Here is a 21128-nt window from a genome sequence, read left to right on the forward strand (position 1 = left end):
TGGTGGCATCTCTGGAGATGCAGAGTGTACAGTACTCACAATTATGATCAAGGTCCCAATGAATTTAATTAGAGAAGAATCACCCTTGGAGATGTACCAACTGAATGACTCAATACTCTGTGTTGCAGTTCTAGTGTAGATATAGTGTTTCCACGCCTTTGTCCTTATCTCAGAGAGTGTTTGTCTGTAGATGTATTCACATGACTGGCTTTTTCAGGAATTGAAATGGTCGACTCAACACATCGAGTATGTATATGAAACTGTTCTCCATCCTTTAGGTAACCCACGTTCAACAATGCTGTATGAAGGCAGGCCAGCCTAACTGATTAAGCATCATGATATTGTAAAGGCAGTTTCACTATTTCATCTTTTGTTTCTATAAAACAAAACCTGTAAAATATTAGTCTAAATAATTCACATGAAGTTACAACTTTCTCTCCCATCAAAATGTTGATTTAAAGTGTTTATTGTTAGAACAAATGCTGCCAGCAGTGAATATTTTGGGTCTCTGTGAACAATCAAGATTCAGAGTTCTTTAGGTAACAGGACATTCATATTCCTTTTGAAAATCCTAACAATTTGAAAGGCAGGACTTTTTCAGAAAGGCTGAGATGAATCAGATTTCCCAGAAGCATGGAAAAATTTGGTCCCATGGAAACAGTTCAGGGCCAGTGATGAGACATGTGTTGTCTTGCTCTCCATATGCACAGTGGTGGCATCAGTACGGGGAGGGTAAGGAAAAGGGCACTGAGGCCCAGAACGTAGATTGAACGGGTCTCTCGTTATGCAGGAAACCCAGGGTATGCATTTATGCATAAGATTCTGAAGTAGACTTTACATTTTGCAAGAGGACTTTGATGGTTTGAAAATTCACAGTCTTATGAGACTTCTCTAATGTGATTCTCATAAACAACCATATTGTTTGTGAGTACTGAAATATATGGGGATTAATTCAATTCTGCATTACTGTTTTGAATATTTTCATTTATAAAGATCTGGAATAAATTTATATTTTCTAACTTTAGTATTCCTGGAAACTAAGTTTAGGTGTAACTATTTGGGGTCATTTAATGGGCAGGTATTTCTAGATCTCATGATAGGTTCAATTAACACGTTCTCTAAACATTGTTTAAATCTTAAAAAATTAGCTGATATAGAACTCGATTGAATGACTTTCAAAAATCAAAGTTCACATTGTAGTGTGCAAACTGTTAACTTCAATTTCAATATACATGTGAGATTTTACATTTTATCATAGTATTTTAAATATTTTTTATTGGCCACTTCAAAATATTCTTCATTTAATTGCCTGTTTATGTAATTTACCCACGTTGCTATTGGTGTGTTTGTCTGTCATTTGTTAATTACCTTCATCTCTTTGTCTATTTTAGATATTAACGCTTTGTATGTCCTCTAAAATGTAAATGTTTTTCCCAAACTACTTTTGCCTATCAACTTTATGGTATCCCTAAATCCTTAACAGAATTTGATATTGTCTATTTGGGATTTCAGTGATTAGTTAAGAAGATTCTCCCACCCCTAGAATATAGAAAGTCATCTCCTTTATTAAGAACTAGTCATCTCTTCTAGTTAAGAAAGTAAACCTTTCTTTAGTTGTTTATTAAAACTTGAATCAATTTTTATTTTTGTATAAGGTATTAACTATAGTGTCAATTTTTTTAGCTCCCAGATGGAAAGCTACCTGTGGCCACCCATTCATTATATAATGCGTCCTTTCTCACATATGTCTCTAATTACTTGCCTCTACACTAGTCTGTAAGATGGTTGAGGTTAGGACAATGTTTTAATCAGAACTGTATTCTTATAATCTCTGAAAGCACTGCAACATAACAAATCATAATGCCAATTGTTAAATGAATAAACACATTAATTCAGATTTCAGGAAGTCACTAGTAATACAAATATTTACAGGTAATTGTGTCCTGAGCCCTGAAATATGACATACAGAAGAATTATGGAACAAAGGACCAATGTGACTGAGTTTGTCCTCTTGGGGCTCACTCAGAGCCTTCAAGGTCAGAAGATATTGTTTGTTGTGTTCTTGTTCATCTACATCGTGACTGTGGTGGACAATCTGCTCATTGTTGTGACTGTCATGGTCAGCCCAACCCTGGATGCCCCTATGTACTTCTTTCTTGGCTACTTATCATTTATGGATGCTGTTTATTCTACTACAATCACTCCAAATATGATTATAGACTTAGTCCATGAGAAGAAAACCATTTCTTTCCAAGCTTGCATGAGCCAGCTTTTTATAGAGCACTTATTTGGTGGTGCTGAGATTCTACTCCTGGTGGTCATGGCCTATGACCGCTACGTGGCCATCTGCAAACCCTTGCATTATTTGACGATCATGAATCAACGAGTGTGCATTCTGCTGCTGCTGCTGGCCTGGGTGGGAGGTTTTTTGCATGCTGTAGTTCAGCTTCTCTTTGCTCTCAACCTTCCCTTCTGTGGCCCCAATGTCATTGACCACTTCGTCTGTGACATGTATCCCTTATTAAGACTTGCCTGCACTGACACCTACTTTATTGGCCTCACTGTGGTTGCCAATAATGGTGGGATCTGTGTGGTCATCTTCGTGCTGTTACTCATCTCCTATGGGGTCATTCTGCACTCCCTGAAGAATCTTAGTCAGGAGGGGAAGCGCAAAGCCTTATCCACCTGTGGCTCCCACATTACTGTGGTGGTCCTCTTCTTTGTCCCTTGTATTTTCATATATGTGAGACCTCCTTCTACTTTGCCGATTGATAAATCCTTGACTGTGTTTTACACCATTATCACCCCTATGTTGAACCCCTTAATCTATACTCTAAGAAATGGAGAGATGAAAAGTGCCATGAAAAAGCTGTGGAGCAGAAAAAGAAAATGAGGCAGCAGAGAAATGTATTACTTATTTTCAAGGAAGCATTTTTCCTTCTAGGAAAGCCTTGTGTGATTATTGAACTGTAGCTAATTTCTCCTCAGTTTTTATAACTTGGGCATGATGAAAAGCATTTATTATGTGCTCTTTGCTGCATCTACTGTGAGGATGAAGACCATTTTCAGCAATCAGACTGTGGACATTCTAGAAAATATGGACATTGCTCTGAAGGGACCACAGTTACTGTGAATGGCTCCAGAGGAACACTGTGTGGGTACTTCAATCACATCAGCGTAGAACTCAATATATTTGGAAAGAAAAAGAAGAGGCTCTAGGTTGACAAATGGTGAGGAAATAGAAAGAAACTGGCTACTGTTTACAGTATCTGTCATCATATACAGAACGTGATTAAGGGTGTTATATTGGGCTTCAGTTGTAAGATGAGGTTTGTGTGTGTTCACTTCCCCATCAACGTTTTTATTAAGGAGAATGGTTTTCTTGTTGAAATCAAAATTTTCTTGGGTGAAAAATACATCCACAGGGTTCACATGAGGTCTGGTGTTGTTTGTTCCATAGCTCAAGCCCAGAAAGATGAATTAATTCTTGAACGAAATGATACTGAACTTGTATCAAATTCAGCTGCTTTGATTCAACAAGCCACAACAGTTATAAAACAAGGATATCAGAAATTTTTTGGATGTCGTCTATGTTTCTGAAAAAGGAACAGTTCAGGAGGCTGATGAATGATATGTAAGCTGTCCAGCTACAGAAACACCAAAATGTCAAGTGATTTCTCCATCTTATTTGTGATATTTTAAAAATGCAATAAAAGTGATGTAATGAAAACAAACATTTGTTATGTGAATACTTGCGATGATCAAAATATATTTTCAAGATTGTCATAATTTCCTAATTCTATATATGTATTTTGTTTAAAATATATTTTTAATATTTTTATAACTTCTTGAAAAAATATACATTCAGCTTTTGTGTGTAAAATGTCTGTTGATATGATAGACTTATATTCTATGTGATGAGTTTGCTATAGTAAGTACTGTAAATGTATTTTTGTTAGTGGAAGATTTTTCTCATGTTTCTCTCTTAAATAATATAATCCTTTTCAGATTAATATTGTTAATTAAAGATTTCAGGAGATAAAATAAGAAATAAGATATAAAAACTTGGTTCACTTCTCCCCACACAAAGATAGTTCATATTAATATTTGAAGTATACCTATATCTCATTTTTGTATCTGCAATATTTTAAATATATAATTTTTTTTCATATTGCTTGGCATGTTAAGATTGAAGAAGAATGATGCTTTGGACTTCTAATATTAATTATGAGGAGGCTAAGTATATAAAATTAATCTGAATGAACAAGGCAGATACACAGAAAAATAACAAAATCTTATGCATTTTCCTGATTGGAAAATCATATTATCTCCTCATGTGGATCATCTTTGCTTGGTGTTATATTTTCATGAAGATGATCCATTAATCTTCCCAGATAAATTATACTATCTCATAATTCTCCTGCCATTTTTCAATACCCCATCTCCTTTTTTGCTTATAGTGTTTTATTGTTTTCTATAGAGAGACCCAGGCCCCCTAATACATATATATATATATATATATATATATATATATATATATATATATATATGATTAGAATAAACCATAATCCATGATCCTCAAATATGCAATACAAAACTTGACACCAGATATTTGGAGTGATGTCATTGTTAAGAATGATGCTGACAGCATATGCTAGTCTTACCCCTCTTATTAATGGAATAGAGATTATTAGGTAGCAAAGAGGCCAGAACATATTGTTTTATTTGACAGAGATCTCATTCATGAAATTCCCTCTATGAATCAAGCTTAAAACAAAATATTATTTGCCTCATGGAAGGAGAACTGACTCTAGGTGGTGAAAACACAATGGAATATATAGATGATGCATTATAGAACTATACACCTGAAACCTATGTAACTTTACTAACAATTGTCACCCCAATAAAGTTTAATTTAACTATATACATTATTTGCCTCAAAGATGGTAGGAAGCATGTAGTCATGATTCTGCCTCTCTATTTAGTCTGAATTCATAAGGGACTAAGGCTAGGGGCAGTGAGTTCTGTTCAAGGGTAAATCACACTGTACGGAAACTTTATATTCTGAGTTTAATCCCTGTTGTTATTACATGGAAATATCTTATATCACCTTAAAGTCTTCCCAAATGTAACACTATTCACTAAATACGAGGTGTGATAAAAAAACACTCCTTTAAATGTTTGTAATTCTCTTAAAAATACAGTGAATGTTTAAATTAAAAAAAAATCCATTACAGGAAAAGACACATTGCCATTAATCCTCAAAATACTCCCCTTCACTTTGAACACACTTATCCAACCGTTCTTGCCACTTTCTGAAAGCAGTTCTGGAAGTCCTCTTTTGTAAGTTTCTTATTTGCGCTGTTATGGCTGCCTCAATGTCCTGAATCAATTCAAAACGTTTACCTTTTATGGTCATTTTGACTTTGGGGAAGAGCCACAATTTGCACAGTGCCAGATTCAGTGAATAAGGTGGATGAGGACACGCTGTAATGTTTTCATTTGACAGAAATTGCGGTACCAGAGGTGATGTGTGACATGGAGTGTTGTCATGATGGAGGGTGAAACCATTTTCCTATTTCATGTTAATGTACTGTTCGTGATCCATTATTTATGGCACACTTTAAAACATACCTTCTCTCAACCGTAGCTGACACCTGAGTGACTGCACCGAATAAGTTGAACCTTGTCACACACTGTTACTAAGGTCCGATGAGCCGCTTCCCGTATTGAAGATGCCTGCCTTTCCATTGGATAGCGCTCAGCAGCTTCATTCACCGTAGTTTTTGCTCACAACAGAAAGGCACCATATCACACATCGCTTCTGGTGCTTTCTTTAGTGTAATTCTCTTAAAAATTTTGTAGTCTTGTTTGTTTGTTTTCTTTGTTTTCAGTTTACTCCATTATACAAGGGCCACAAATATCATGAAACTAGCCCTTCTAAGGTTTGGGCTGAAAGTCCATGTGCAGTGGTGTAATACCCTTAAGCGTCTTAGAAATATTTTTTGTCTAGTTAACAGATTTTATGAAATACACATCAAATCTTTCTGAAGTCTTAACAGAGGACCTTATATCTAGAACTGTGAGATGATATTCATTTTTATGCCATTTTTCACTTTGAGAGTTTTTTGCTCTTAGGAGAGGCTGGGCATGAGGACTAGTTTTATATTTGAAATTAGCAATTCTTGGCTCCTTTAAATGTTTGTAATTCTGCTTGAAAACTTAACGTTTACTCTTTTAACTCATCTCTCCTTATCCATCCTTTAGCATATTGTACACTAAAAGGCACAGCTGTCATTTTCAGTGTTCTGCTTGGAAATCTTAGCCGACTCCACTGCTCATTGAGGTATATTTTCTATTTTCCACCTTAGTATCGGTGATGGTATTCCCAAACTTTTCTAGCACTATGTAACATGAATCATTTTTTCCTTTCCTGTAGAAATAGTTACTCACTTGATACTGGACTGAAAATAGGGAACTGAATTAATTGACTGAAAATCATTGTGGTTCTAGCTGACATAGATTCCGGCCTTCAGAGCCATGTAACTGTGATGCCTTGTCTTTCCAAGAATTGAAACATCAACTTCCTAACTTCCTCAGCCCGAAAGCCTCTGACCCTCAGGGCCTCTTGTGCAGAGACTCTAAACAGCTGGAGTAAGGACCTCCTTTCCTAGGAATACGATTGAATAAGGGACCTGAGACTGGTTCTCCCTTCATTTGTCTTAAATATTTGTCTTGTTTAAACATTTCCTAATATGAAGTTCATAAATTTGTATTCACTTTATTTATTTTTCTTTTCAAATGAAAGGCTTTTCATATATTTGGCTGTCTGCTCCACTCTCTTGGCAAGACCCAAATCCTGTAGGGATTGTTCTAGGAAAGAAAACCGTCCAGAAGAGGTTACTTTGTTTGAATTTGTTCAAAATAGTCAACTAAACTAATTTATAGTGACCCTACATGCTCCTTCATTTAAAATAGTAATGATGTAAAAAGCCAGAGGCTGTTTCTGCAACTTAGAAATGGGAGGATTATTTTTCTGATAGAAATACCTGGGAGATTTCTGAAACTGAAATTTCTACCTAGGCTGGATTCTATCTTCAATTGATATCTGGTCCTGTCTGTTTGTTAGTTTTCCTTTGCATAGATATCTCTCATTGCTTGTAGAAACTTGTGGAAGATCACCATTATCTGGGATGAAGTTGGGGAGGGGTAGAGACATACTTTTAATTAGGGAGGGAGAGTCCTTAGTGATAAGCTGTTTGAATGGCTGAAAGGCTAAAGAGTTGTCATACTACCTGTGAGAACGCTCAGTCATTGGCTATTTCAGGAAGGTAAATCCCAGCATTTGTCTTGTTAGATACTACAGAGAGAGAGAGTAATGGCCAGAGACATGAATGTTATCCCAAATCCTCAAAGTGATTTTTGGGTGCCTCACCATAATTACTGAGAAGTACATTCAAATAACTACTGTCAGTATTTTAAAATTTTGTGTTGGCCAATAATGTGTTTTGCCAGGTTATTTCCACAAATTAGTTTTTACATAGCCATGAGAACTTAGCAGCTTTGTTTTTCTGTGAAGGAAATTTCCCAGCAGGTGAGAAGGTTCAACTATTTTTGCACAGTAAATATTTATTTTATTTAGGTGTCTTTTGTTTTGTTTTTTCTTGTTAGTTAGTTTATTGGGGTGACAATTGTTAGTAAAGTTACTTAGGTTTCAGGTGTACAATTCTGTAATACATCATCTATTTATCACACTGTGTGTTCACCACCCAGAGTCAGCCCAGCAATCCCTCTCCTGGGTATCTATCCCAAAAATCTGAAAATATTTATTTAAGTGGGCCCTCCACGTTGCATACTGCTGCACTTATCTGAAAGACTGAGGTGGTGGGGAGTCTGTGTGGATATATGGAAAGTCTGACCACATGAAACTAGTTCTAGATCTACTGACCAGCTATACATTGTTACATGTTCTGTGGCCACACACAGATAGTGAGGTACCTACAGTTACTCTCGGTGAAAGGAACACTGATTTCAGAGACTAAGGGAAAGACTCAAGGTGAGTTCTTAAAACAACCAACAAGGGACGCTCATTGAAAATGCATACAATATATTTAAATATACCTAATGTCTTAAATATATAATTTCATTGGAGGATATCTGAATTGAGAAAATTAAACTAGTAAAATACAGAAATTAATCAGAATATACGAAATGTATTTGGATTCAGTGTTACAGCCTGACGGGTGTTTATTGCCCATTTTGCTAAATAGCAGAGAGAAACACATAATGCATTACAGATTACAAATGGATTTGTAATTGTGGTTCATAGGCTATTATATTTTACATGACATGTTAATATTTATAATTTAAGGCTTTTAAATTAGAGAATTTAAAATTGTATACATACCACGTGTGTTAAAATATAAAGGAATAAATGCCTGTTCTGTTCTGGAAGCTTCATATAGGATTTGGGGATTTTGATTTGTAAGCTTGACATGTGTGAACCTTTTAAAATGATCCCAGCAACCCCGATTTGTGCAGATTCACCAAGAAACCTGTGCTCAGGGAAGTACCTTGCTTACTGCCACTTAGAGGATCATAAAACTATAATTTTCAAGTACATAGAGGGTTTTTTTTGTTACTGTGGCATTTTAATTTGTCTCTTTAAAAGGCCATATTCTTAAGAAGCTATGTTAAATAATGGTATATAAATAGGAAAATGTTACCTTAGTGGTTTAAGTTGAAAGCCCAGTAACACCATCTTTCAGTTTTTACAGTATAGAATCCTTGATGATTTAAATGACTGAGGAGAGTGTATATACCTAATTTTTACATCTACAGAATTTAACTGGCTAGTAGAAGATTTACCCTGGTGATTAAACAGTGCTGATTAAAAGCAGGGGCACTAGATAGATGCTGCGGAAAGTAAAATGTGGGAAAGAAAGAACTGGATATAGACTCCCTAGAGACTCCCTTGTACCTTTATGCTCTTCGAGAGGTGTGCCTTTATCAGTCTACACCATCAGCCGTGATAGGACTCCTGAATCACCTGGAGGCAGCAGGTGATGGAAGCATGTACAGTGCTCACAGCTGGCTTCTACAGAAAGCTCAGCTTCTTCTCTACATGTCCCCCTCCCTCCCCCTGCCACATCTATGTGAATGGACTCAGCTTGTCTACGTTTGAGGTTTAGGAATCCTGTAATTTTCCTTAGCCGTGAATGAGCAAAAAGATTGTGTTTGTAGCTATAGTTGTTCACTTCTTTTCTCTTGTTTAACTTTCTCCTTACCATCAGATGTTGGGACTCTGAGGAGTCATTTCTTTTTTCCCTTTCATTTAATTAAATTATTTAAGTTTTTAAAAAATTATTTTCAGGTGTACAAAACAATGTAATAGTTAGACATTTCACCCCTCACAAAGTGATAACTCCCCTCCCCCAATCTATTGCCCCTCTGACATCGTACATTTCTGGTACAATTCCATTGACTCTGTTCCCTATGCTGTACTTCACATCCCGTGACTATAAATATATACAAAATTATGTTTAATGTTCAATATTATTCAGCTTCAGGTGTACAGTGCTGTGGTCAGGCATTTGCCCCGTCCGTGAAGTGGTCTCCCTAATAAGACAAGTGCCCTTCTGACACCCTACAAAATCTTTACATTATTGGTTAGAGTCCCCAACCTGTCTTTCGTATCCATGTGGCCATATCATGGCTACCAATTTGTACTTTCTAATCAGCTCAACTTCTCCCTCATCCCCACCCCCTCCCATCTAGCAACCATCAATTTTTTCTCTATATGTCGGAGAGTATTTCTGTTTAGTTTGTGCATTTATCCTGTTCTTTAGATTCCACATATAAGTGAGATCATATGGTATTTGTCTTTCTTCGTCTGACTTATTTCACTGAGTATAATGTTCTCTAAGTCCATTCCTTCCTTTAATTAAATGTATTGGGGTACCATTGATTAATAAAATTACATAGGTTTCAAGTGTACATTTGTATAACACATCATCTATATATTGCATTGTGTGTTCACCACCCAGAGTCAATTCTCTTTCCATCACCATATATTTGATCCCCTTTTCCCTTTTCTACCACCCTCCTCACCTCTGGTAACCACTAAACTGTTTAAGTTAAAGTGGTTACCCTCTGGTAACCACTGAACTGTTGTCTGTATCTATGAATTTTTGCTTATTTGTTTGTCTTGCTTGTTTGTTGCTTTCAGTTTTATATGCCACATATGAGTGAAGTCATGTGGTTTTCTACTTTTTCTCTCTGACTTCTTTTGGTTAGTAGGATAATCTCAAGATCCATCCATATTGTGACAAATGGCAGTATTTCATCTTTTCTTATGGCTGAGTAATATTCCATTGTACATCTTCTTTACCCATTCATCTATTGGAGGACACTGGTCGTTTCCATGTCTTGGCCACTGTATATAATGCTGTAATGAACATAGGGGTGCATATATCTATATAGATAAAAGTTCTCAGATTTGTGTGTGTATATACCCTGAAGAGGGATTGTTGTGTCATGTGGTAATTCCATGCAACTTGTCTAGCTACTAGGGAAATGCAAAGCAAAACCACATGTGATACCACCTCACACCTGTTAGAATGGCTATCATCAAGACAAGTATAAAAAATTTTGGAGAGGTTGTGGAGAAAACAAGTTTCTTATTTTGTCTTTATGATACTGAAAATATAGGTAAAGAAATGTGTTATTTTGCACAGCAATCTGTTCTCTAAAAGATGAATTAAACTTAAATACTTTTAATTCTAGACTTAATTCATGATTTGTTTTGGTACAGAGTTTTGTTTTCCAATTTTATGTTTAAAAATCAGGTTTTTCTCACTCTGTAGCCCATCCTGGAACATCACAAACTAGGAAGAAAATGGAATTGCTTTCATTATAATATGGAGCATCGTGTATGCTTTATAAGTTTTCTAACTAAAAAATATTTTGAACTTTTCCTACTTTAAAATTTTATTATGTGTTTTTCATGCATACCAATAAATATATGCAATTTATGTAAATTTTGTAGCCTCTTGCCTAAATTTTGATCAACATCATTGGAACTACCTGTGTATACCTCCCTGATACCATTGCTCTGCCTCCGCCCGTAGGTAATTCCAGTGCTGAACATTTCATTAACCACAGTTAAAAAGAATTGAACTGCATGTGTACGTATCCTTAAAGTATATAGTTTAGTTTTTCATATCCCTTAATTTCATTAAAATGATACGAGGTAAGACATAATTTTCTGAAACTTACTTTTGTCTAAGATTTATGCTGTTGCCTGTCTCTCTAATCCCATCATTTCCCTGCTGTGTATTATTTCACGTCTGCATATACCGCAGATTATGTATTCATTTCAGTGGTCATTTGGGTTGTTGCTAGATTTTGATATTGCATAGAGTGCTGTTGTAAACATCCTGTAAAGGATTCTCTTGTGTAAGTAGGGTGTTTACACGTTCACTTTTACAGATGGTTAGCGATCTTCTCCTGGAGTTGTATTATCAGTTGCACATCTACCAACAGTGTGTAACAGCTCCATCACTCTACATCCCTACCACTTGATATTGTCAGATGTTTGATATTTTTGCAAATCTAACAAGTATGACTATGACTTCATTGTGGTTTTATTCTGCAATCCTAATTACTATTGAAGTTGAGCATATTTTCATGGTTATTGGACATTTATTTTTTTACCATCTTCTATGAAATGTGTATTCGTGTCTTTTGCCATTTTTTTCTGCTGTTGTTTTTCTGTTGTTATTAGTTTGTTGGAGTTCTTTAGGAATCTTGTGTACTCATTTCTTTTTTGTTTATATGTATTGCAAAATTTTCATTTTTACACTTCTATAATTTTATTGGATGAATAAGAACTTAAATGTAGTCAAATTTCTCAGTCAGAAATGTAGTTAAATTTCTCAGTCTTTGTGATTATGGTTAGCATTTCTGTCTTACTTAACAAATTATTCTCTATGATATGGCTGGGAAAATATCATTCTATGTTGTCTTCTAAGGATTTCAAATATTGCATATTTTAATTTTCAAATTTAATCCGCTGACTATTGATTTTTGTGTGTACACTGTGAAGTAAATGCTCTATTTAATTTTTTTCTAATGTAGAGAACCAATTGTCTATGCATCATTTATCAAATAGTTCATCGTTTCACATATTGAGTTTTTTATTTATGTCTGAGTTTAGTTCTGATTTATTTATTACAGTCAAATAATCAATTTTTCTAAACTTGTGTTTATGTATATAACTTTATAATAAGTTTTCATATCTGATAGGACAGGTCTCTCAACATGTCTTTTTAAAAAGAGATTTGGCTACCTTGGGCCTTTGTTTCTCCATATACATATCAATTCACCTTGTCATGATAAAAAAAGCTGTTGGATTTTTATATTGGAATTGCATTGATGCTATTGACAATTGAATCTTCCTACCCATGACTATAACATAACTCATAACTCTGTACTCATTTAGGTCTTTAATGCTCTTAAACTTTTAAGCAATTTTGTAAAAAGTTCCTTCTTACATCTTTTAATAAGTTTCTTCCTACATATTTTTGTTGCTCTTTCCCACAGACTTACTGAACATAGATTTTGATTAATATTTGTAATTTTTACAATATAAGGAAAATTATATCTCACTTTAAATCAACAATTTGCATTCAATTTGTTAATAGTGAGGTATTCAGCTATTGGTACTTTACTTCTTTTATGAATAGCCTTTTCATATACTTTATTTGATTTAATTCACATGTCAAAATATTTTATTGAATTAAAAGAGATTTTACACGTTATTAACACAAAACTTAGCAATTTTTCCTAGGTAGTGTTTTTGTAGCGTGGAATAGTTGTACTTTTTATTTCAACGTTGTCAATCATATTCATCAGAGTTTCAGCATTTTAAATTCAAGATTTCGTAAAAATTCATAAATATTTTCTTCTAGTTCACTTATTTTTTTATTTTTAAAGCTTTGAGTACACACGTATGCATGTATGTGGAGGGAAGTTTTAGATAGAGACAAAATGTGTGTATGTGTGTGTTTGTGTGTTTGTGTTTGTGTTTCTGTATGTGTGTGTATGTGTAAAGAATTTAAATCTATTTTTTTTTTCATTTTTTTTAAAATTAAATTTATTGGGGTGACAATTGTTAGTAAAATTACATAGATTTCAGGTGTACAATTCTGTATTACATCATCTATAAATCCCATTGTGTGTTCATCACCCAGAGTCAGTTCTCCTTCCATCACCATATATTCGATCCCCCTTACCCTCATCTCCCATCCCCCACCCCCCGCCCCCCTTACCCTCTAAATCTACTTTTTAAATGGTTTTCTGTTGCTTTAAAACCAAGTTTTTCAACACATTTTTTAAAATACAACTTACTTCCCTGATATGTCATATTTAATATATCTAAAATCCTAGTACTTGTGTACCAATTTTTAGATTATTCTCCTTTTATTGGTTAATTATTCCTAAGCAAATACCTCATTATTTTAGGTCATGAAAGTAGATTTTGATATCTAATAAGAAGCCTACTACTCAATATTGTTATTAAAAACAACATTTTCTGTTTCAAGTAATTATTTTCCACATAAGTACTAGAATTATTTCAGAGAAATTTACTAAGATTTTGACTGACAATATATTAAATGTTGAATTAATTTGGAAGATAATTGATATCTTGATCACATTGAATTATTCTATCTGGGGACATGAAAATCTGTGTATTTGTTTAGGTCTTTAGCATTCTTCAGCAGCTCTTCTATGTTTTCATCATATAGGATTTTCACATTTTGAGTTTATTTCCATGTAGTTTGTAATTTGGTTGGTTTGCATTAATGAAAAATATCATTTCCACATTACATTTTCTAAATAATTATGGCTAGTATTCATGAAAGTTACTAATAAATATTTATCAGCTTAATCAATTCAAATACTTTATTGACCTCTCAATTAATATGGTAGATTTTCAATGAATTCTTTTGGATTATTGCATAATAATAATATAATCTCAATTATTTTTCTATCCAATATCTTCTTTCTAATATTTTCTTTCATATTTCTCCTTATTATGTTACTTAAACATGAGCTAATAACTGTCAATAGAAGAAACCTTGACATATTCTTGTCTTTAATGGGATGTCTGTGGTTATTTCCCCATAAAAAAGTATGGCATTAAAGTTTATCATCCCCATCTGTATCAGGAACAGATATCACTCTTCAGAGGAACAACTGAGAAATATTTACAAAGAATTTTTAAGATTAAATAATTTTTTTAAAATGGTGAAGTACCCAGTACTAGCTACAGTGGAAAGTCTTTATTACCCCAGTTATGAAGGGGCAAAAGGAGGAGATATTTTTTCAGAACATGGTAATAACCGTAGTGGTAAAGAGAGGGTCACTTGACAGGATCTGTGGTTTGATTAGGGAGGCATAGTCATTTCCAAACCATGGCCGAGGGAAAGTTCCAGAGACATTAATACCTTGATGTCTTTTCTTTTCACTCTCTGATCTCTTGTTATTTCTTCCCACTGGCTGAACCTCACCAACTGAGAAGGAGCAAGTTTGCTTGGTTGGTGTACTGTGTAGGGGTCAGCTTCTTAGGGCCCAGAATAAGGTGGAAAAGATTGGAGCTGGATCTGTAGGAGCAAATGTATCACATCCAAGATAGTCAACCCTTTCTGCTGCTACTGTGTTTTCCTGAAAATAAGATGTAGCCGGACAATCAGCTCTAATGCATCTTTTGGAGCAAAAATTAATATAAGACCCAGTCTTATTTTACTGTAATATAAGACCGGGTATAACATCACATCACATCACATCACATCACATCACATCACATCACATCACATCACATCACATCACATCACATCACATCACATCACATCACATCACATCACATCACATCACAACACAACACAACACAACACAACACAACATTGGTGTAGTATATACCACGTCCTGTAGGATAACAAACCAATGTTGTTTTGTATTGTCTCAGGTGGCACTGTTATAGAACCTTTCAGCATCCCATTCCATCTTTTTATCATGTCAGATGCTGCTGCTTTTTTTAAAATCAAAGTTTATTGGGGTGACAATGGTTAGTAAAGTTACATAGGTTTCAAGTGTACAATTTTGTAATACGTTATCTATATATCACATTGTGTGCTCACCACACACAGTCAGTTCTCCTTTCATCACCATATATTTGATCCCGTTTACCTCATCTACCAACCCCTCCCTACTTACCTTCTGGTAACTACTAAACTAGTGTCTGTGTATGTGAGTTTTTGTTTCTTTGCTTGTTTGTCTTGTTCCTTTGTTGCTTTCAGTTTTATATTCCACATATCAGTGAAGTCATATGGTGCTCGACTTTGTAATGGGGAAATTTGTAAGATCAGTGACAGACTCTAGTTATTTTAAAATATTCAAATATTAATAGCTAAATAAAACCATGTCTAAAGGAAAGAACTATAAAACAGTGCCTCAACAGCTAAATGATTTATATCAATAAACAAATGAACATTATGAAAGAGAACAAAAATAAATTCTAGAGTTGAAAGTATAGTAATTGAAACAAAAAATTCACTAGCGTGGCTCAACAGTAGATTTGAACAAGTGGAAGAAAGAATCAGTGATGTTGAAGATAGATCACTGAGATGATCTGAGAGGACAGGATGTAGAGCTGTTAAAAGCTCCTCCCTCTTTGTTTCAAGCGAGTTCCACAGTGTTTAAAGGGTGTTCATACAATCTTATGTTTTTGCTACTATGTAGTAAGTGACTTGCTCCTTGCTGTTAGATTGTTATTTTTTCACTTACTTCCCCTAAAGTGATTGGCCAGGAGAAGCCTTTAAAATATAGTATGCGCCAGAAGAATCTTGTGGAAGTCTCAATTCTCTAGAGCCTGATTCCTTAGTGCATTTAATTTTGAACAGGCAACCTCAGGGACAAACTGTTTTAACAACTCAGTGAAATGATTTGTTACTCATTATTGATTAAGTGCCCAATCATATCTTCCTTCACCTGGGAGATTTCTCCTTGGGTATTAATGCTGCCATTAAGATGTAAAATGAAAGCTAGTACTTTGCTAGACATCAACCATATTAAAAGTCATATGAATGCTTTTAAAAATATTCAAAATGAAGCCCAATTCTTTTATTATCCAGCTCTCTGCATTATAGACTAAATATGCTGTTAAAGTTGTGTTCAATTAATTTGGGCAGTTAAACATAATAATTAGCTTTTAAATTGGATTCTTTTTTTTCAAAATTAAAATGTTTTGGGGTGACAATGGTTAGTAAAATTCCATAGGTTTCAAGTGTACAATTCTGTAATACATCCTCTGTATATCACATTTGATTCTGAATGCATATTCTCAATGACAGTTTTCAAAGTTAGTGACTCATCAGTTTTACCAACTGTATCTTCTTAAAGCCTACTTCGGATAATTCCATAATCCAACTCTAAAATGTTTATGAAAGTTGAAGAAGATGGTCATGCTTTTTGCGGGCAAAGAGAGATATATCTGGGTGTGACAAGCATTTCCATCTGCAGTGACTAGGTGTACCCTGATCTTTTCTCTGTAGCCACATCTGGATTGATGTGGTGGCAACCCTGACTTATCTTCAGCAAACTAAGCTGCTATCTTTCAGGACCAAAGATAGAATTACATAAGCCTGGGTTTGGAACAAGGGACAGAAGAGGAAATAGAAAACCCAGGTAACATTCACAAAAGCTCTTCAGTACTCCAAGAATAGCGCAAAATAGACTTACTTGGAATGAATTATGTATCGTTCTTAAGAAGCAGGTTTTATCAAATTTGATCTCAAACGTTTTATGCTAGAAGTTCTAGAAACAAGATAGTACCATGTTTTCCCCAAAATAAGACCTAGCCAGAGGGACAATCAGCTCTAATGGGTCTTTTGGAGCAAAAATTAATATAAGACCTGGTATTATATTATACTATACTATATTATTATATTATATTATATTATATTATATTATATTATATTATATTATATTATATTTTATATTATATTATATTATATTATATTATACCTGGTCTTATAGTAAAATAAGACTGGGTCTTATATTGATTTTTGCTCCAAAAGACACATTAGAGTTGATTGTCTGGCTAGGTCTTATTTTCGGGGAAACACAGTACATACATTTTCTCCATTTCATAAAATATTATTGAATAAATACAATGACAAATAATTTTCTTCAATTTTTTGTATTTGAGTTGTTTAAATGCAAACCAAAATAGAGAAAATACATAGCATAACAGTAAAACATGATGTATGTAAGGTCTCCACCGTAACTTTTTTAGTGTGCTTTATGTGGAGAATCCAACAATTATTTATTTTGTGTCAATATATTGATGAATAATAGTAAGGAATACGATAGCTCTATATAAATTCTTATTGTGTGTATGGTATCTTTAAATGCTCTGGCGCTGTGTAGACATTTTATTTCTGTTGGTAATGTTTTCTATTGTGGTAAAATATACCTAACACATTATTGTGCATCCAACACCACTGTCTATTTCCGGAACTTTTCATCGTCCCAAACTGAAACTCTACACCCACTAAACAATAACTCCCCATTTCCTTCTCCCCCTGCCCCTGGTAACCATTATTGTACTTTCTATCTCTGTGTATATGACTCTTCTAGGTACCTCATAAAAGGGAGATAATAAAATATTTGCCCTTTTGTGCCTGGCTTATTGCACTTAGCATAATGTCTTCAAGATTCATCCATGTTGTAGCGTGTGTCAGAATTTCCTATGTAAGGCTCAGTAATATTCCATTGTTTGTATATAGCACAATGTGGTTATACATTCCCTATTTGGTAGACATTTGTTTTCCCCTTTTGGCTATTGTGAATCACGTTGCAGTGAACATGGTTGTGCAAATATCTGTTCAAGTCCCTGGTTTCTATTCTTTTGTGGATATACCCCAAATAATATTTTGATATGTAAATTAATAGCCTCGCATTACAAAGGGAAAGTCAAAACTTATAATGTGAAAACATGAGTTCAGAGAAATTTAGTTATTTATTAGATTCATAGACCCGTACTTATTATACCCTATTAGATAGTGAATTTTATTGTCTGTGGACATAGAATTCATGAACTTTGTTAGATACAAGAACTACAGAATATTAAAGAAAATGCCAACATCTATTTCTGTCTGTGAGTTAATTGCATGGGTATTTTCTCATCTTTAGGGTCTTAAAAATATTGAATAAAACTGGACTCATCACATTATGCATCCAGTTGACCTCTTAATTTAGAAAAAGAAGATCCCTCAGATTAGTTTTAATGATACATTTCAAAGAGGATAATGAGGTATGGAGAAAGACAGCCAAGGACATTTCCATGCAGTAATGCAAATGGTGAAAAAGTAGAGCTTTCATAATTGTGTATAATAATGACCCAGTCAATCCATCCGTCCCTCAGGGAATGCTCCTTTGGATAACTAGAGAAGAGCGTGGACTTTGGGGAAACTTACATAAAACGAATTTCAGAGATGTGGCATTAAAGTGTCATGGGGAAATAATAACAGTATATTTAATATAAATAGATATCTTGAATTTATTTAGTGATTATTTGTCAGACAATTTTCAAAGAGCTTTATTTGCATTACTCTGTTTAATCCTTAAGACCTTTCTACACTTTAGATGCTATTATAAGTCTCGTTATATAGATGATTGAATAATTTACCCAAGGTCACAGAGTTGATAACTATAGATACTAAGGCTCAAATTCCAAACCAGTGTTTAGAACCTGAATTTTCATAAAGTGCACTGTAGGCATCCAGGGCCATCTCTGCAAAATTATAAAACAAAACAAATAAAAACTGACAAAGACTACATGTATATATGAGATAGGCACCCCACCCTTTCGGATTGTTATTTTTCTATATTTGTTCCCCAAGTCTGGCCAGCCATATTCAGGTTTTAGAGGTAGCATTTTTCCTTTACTATGAAGAAATTGACTCGGAAAATGTGATAGTTCTTTAAAATTAATCTTTTTTTATTTTTTAAAAATCAGATGATCTGATTAGATATTTATTAAGACATCAAAATTTTTGCTGCATCATTTTTATGGTCTCTATTCAATTAATTTTTTTTAAAAGCTATTGCTTATGTGGCAAACAGGTTTTACCACACAGATTATTCAATGGAAACATTTAGGCATGGATTGTGATCATGTTTTAAAAAAGGGGTGTCCAAACTGTGGCCCGCGGGCCAAATGCGGCCGCAGTCCATTGTTAATTGGCCTGCAGGAAATTCCAAAAATATATTTAGTTCACTTAAATAAACCAGGTGAGGCAATACATACTTCACCTCGAGTGAGTGGCCCGGCTGTTTGTGTGTTTTACCACATATGGCCCTTTGTAAAAAACGTTGAAAAAAGTTTGGACACCCCTGTTTTAAAAAGATCTAGACTAGTGGGCAATCTGCTTATCATGGTGACCATCATGGCCAGCCAGTCCCTGGGGTCCCCCATGTACTTTTTTCTGTCTTATTTATCATTTATAGATATTGTCTATTCTACCTCCATTGCTCCCAAAATGATTGCAGACTTGATGTACGAGAAAAAGACTATTTCCTTCCATGCTTGTATGACTCAAGTCTTCAGAGAACATTTCTTTGCTGGTACTGAAGTCTTTCTTCTGGTGGCGATGGCCTACAACTGATGTGTGGCTATCTGTAAGCCTTTTTATTATTTGATCATCATGAATTGGTGGGTATGTGTTCTCATGCTGCTCGTGGCCTGGACTGGAGGCTTTCTTCACTCGTTGGTTCAATTTCTCTTTATTTATCAGCTTCCTTTCTGTGGCCCCAATGTCACTGACAACTTCGTGTGTGATATGTACCCCTTACTGAAACTTGCTTGTACCAATACCTACCTCAATGGACTTTGTCTGATCGCTAATAGAGGGGCAATTTGCACGGTCTTCTTCATTCAGCTGGCTTCCTATGGGGTCATATTACATTCCCTTAAGACTCATGGTTTGGAAGGGAAATGCAAAGCTTTCTACACCTGTGCATCCCATATAACGGTGGTCATTTTATTCTTTGTTCCGTGTATCGTTTTGTATGCAAGGCCCAAGTCTACCTTTCTCATTGATAAATTCATGACTGTGGTTTTAAGTTTCATAACTCCCATTTTAAACCCCTTAATCTATACCCTGATGAATGCAGAAATGAAAAATGCCATGAGGAAACTTTGGTGTAAATATGTGGCCTTTGTTGGAAGAGGGCTGTATTCCTCATGCAGAACATGATTTTTATTCTTTCATAGAATCAAGGAATCCTTTCACTATCAGTGATTACATGTAGAAAATAATTTCCTTTGACTTGTTTAGCTTAATTATTCTGAAACAGCCATATATATTAATCTTTTTTTTAAAACTGCATCTATGTATGTTTTTCTTTCTTTTTTTTATTAAATTTATTGGGGTGACAATGGTTGGTAAGTTACATAGGTTTCAAGTGTACAATTCTATTATACATCATCTAATATATCACATTGTGTGCTCACCACCCAGAGTCAGGTCTCCTTCCATCACTATATATTTCACCCCCTTTCCCCACTTTTACTACCCTTCTTTACGACCCCTTTCCCCCTTACTCTCGTGCAACCACTAAACTGTTCCATCTCTATGATTTGTTGTTTCTTTGTTTGCTTGTCTTGTTCCTTTGTTGCTTTCAGTTTTATATCCCACATATCAGTGAAGTCATATGGTTCTTGACTTTTTCTGACTTATTGCACTTAGCATAATAATCTCAAGATCTCTAAGGAGAATATGTTGTAGCCCGTAGAAAGAAGGAGAATTGCATAGGTTTAATCCCTTACGGAGATAATCATACCATGTTAAGATTTTTCAGTGGACATTTTTTTTTCCTTTTTGGGTTTTATTTCAGGTTCTTGTTTGTGGAGTATGGTACCTCCCTGCTACATAGAAATGTGATCTCTTAGAACTTGTTTCTTTTTAGTCCAAGAAAGTGACATTTTAAAATTAAATATTCGGATTGTTAAAAACATTGCTAATCTAACAGTAAAAATAAATGTCTTGGTCAAATTAATTAAT

General features: G+C 34.5%; 1 protein-coding gene and 2 pseudogenes across 1 annotated transcript; all 3 read left to right on the forward strand.

Annotated features, from left to right (window-relative positions):
- Window positions 1-1975: 1975 nt before the first annotated feature.
- Window positions 1976-2893, forward strand: LOC148755897 (olfactory receptor 4A15-like). Its single transcript, XM_088789966.1, has one exon. The coding sequence runs from the start codon at window positions 1976-1978 to the stop codon at window positions 2891-2893; it is 918 nt and encodes a 305-aa protein (XP_088646092.1).
- A 141-nt stretch (window positions 2894-3034) lies between these two features.
- LOC141572341 (large ribosomal subunit protein uL6 pseudogene) lies at window positions 3035-3631 on the forward strand (annotated as a pseudogene).
- A 14740-nt stretch (window positions 3632-18371) lies between these two features.
- On the forward strand, window positions 18372-20321 carry LOC141572459 (olfactory receptor 4A15-like; annotated as a pseudogene).
- Window positions 20322-21128: the final 807 nt, after the last annotated feature.

The sequence above is a fragment of the Rhinolophus sinicus genome, chromosome 14 (assembly GCF_057876585.1).
Source record: "Rhinolophus sinicus isolate RSI-liver-muscle chromosome 14, RSI-T2T, whole genome shotgun sequence".
Lineage (NCBI taxonomy): Eukaryota > Metazoa > Chordata > Mammalia > Chiroptera > Rhinolophidae > Rhinolophus > Rhinolophus sinicus.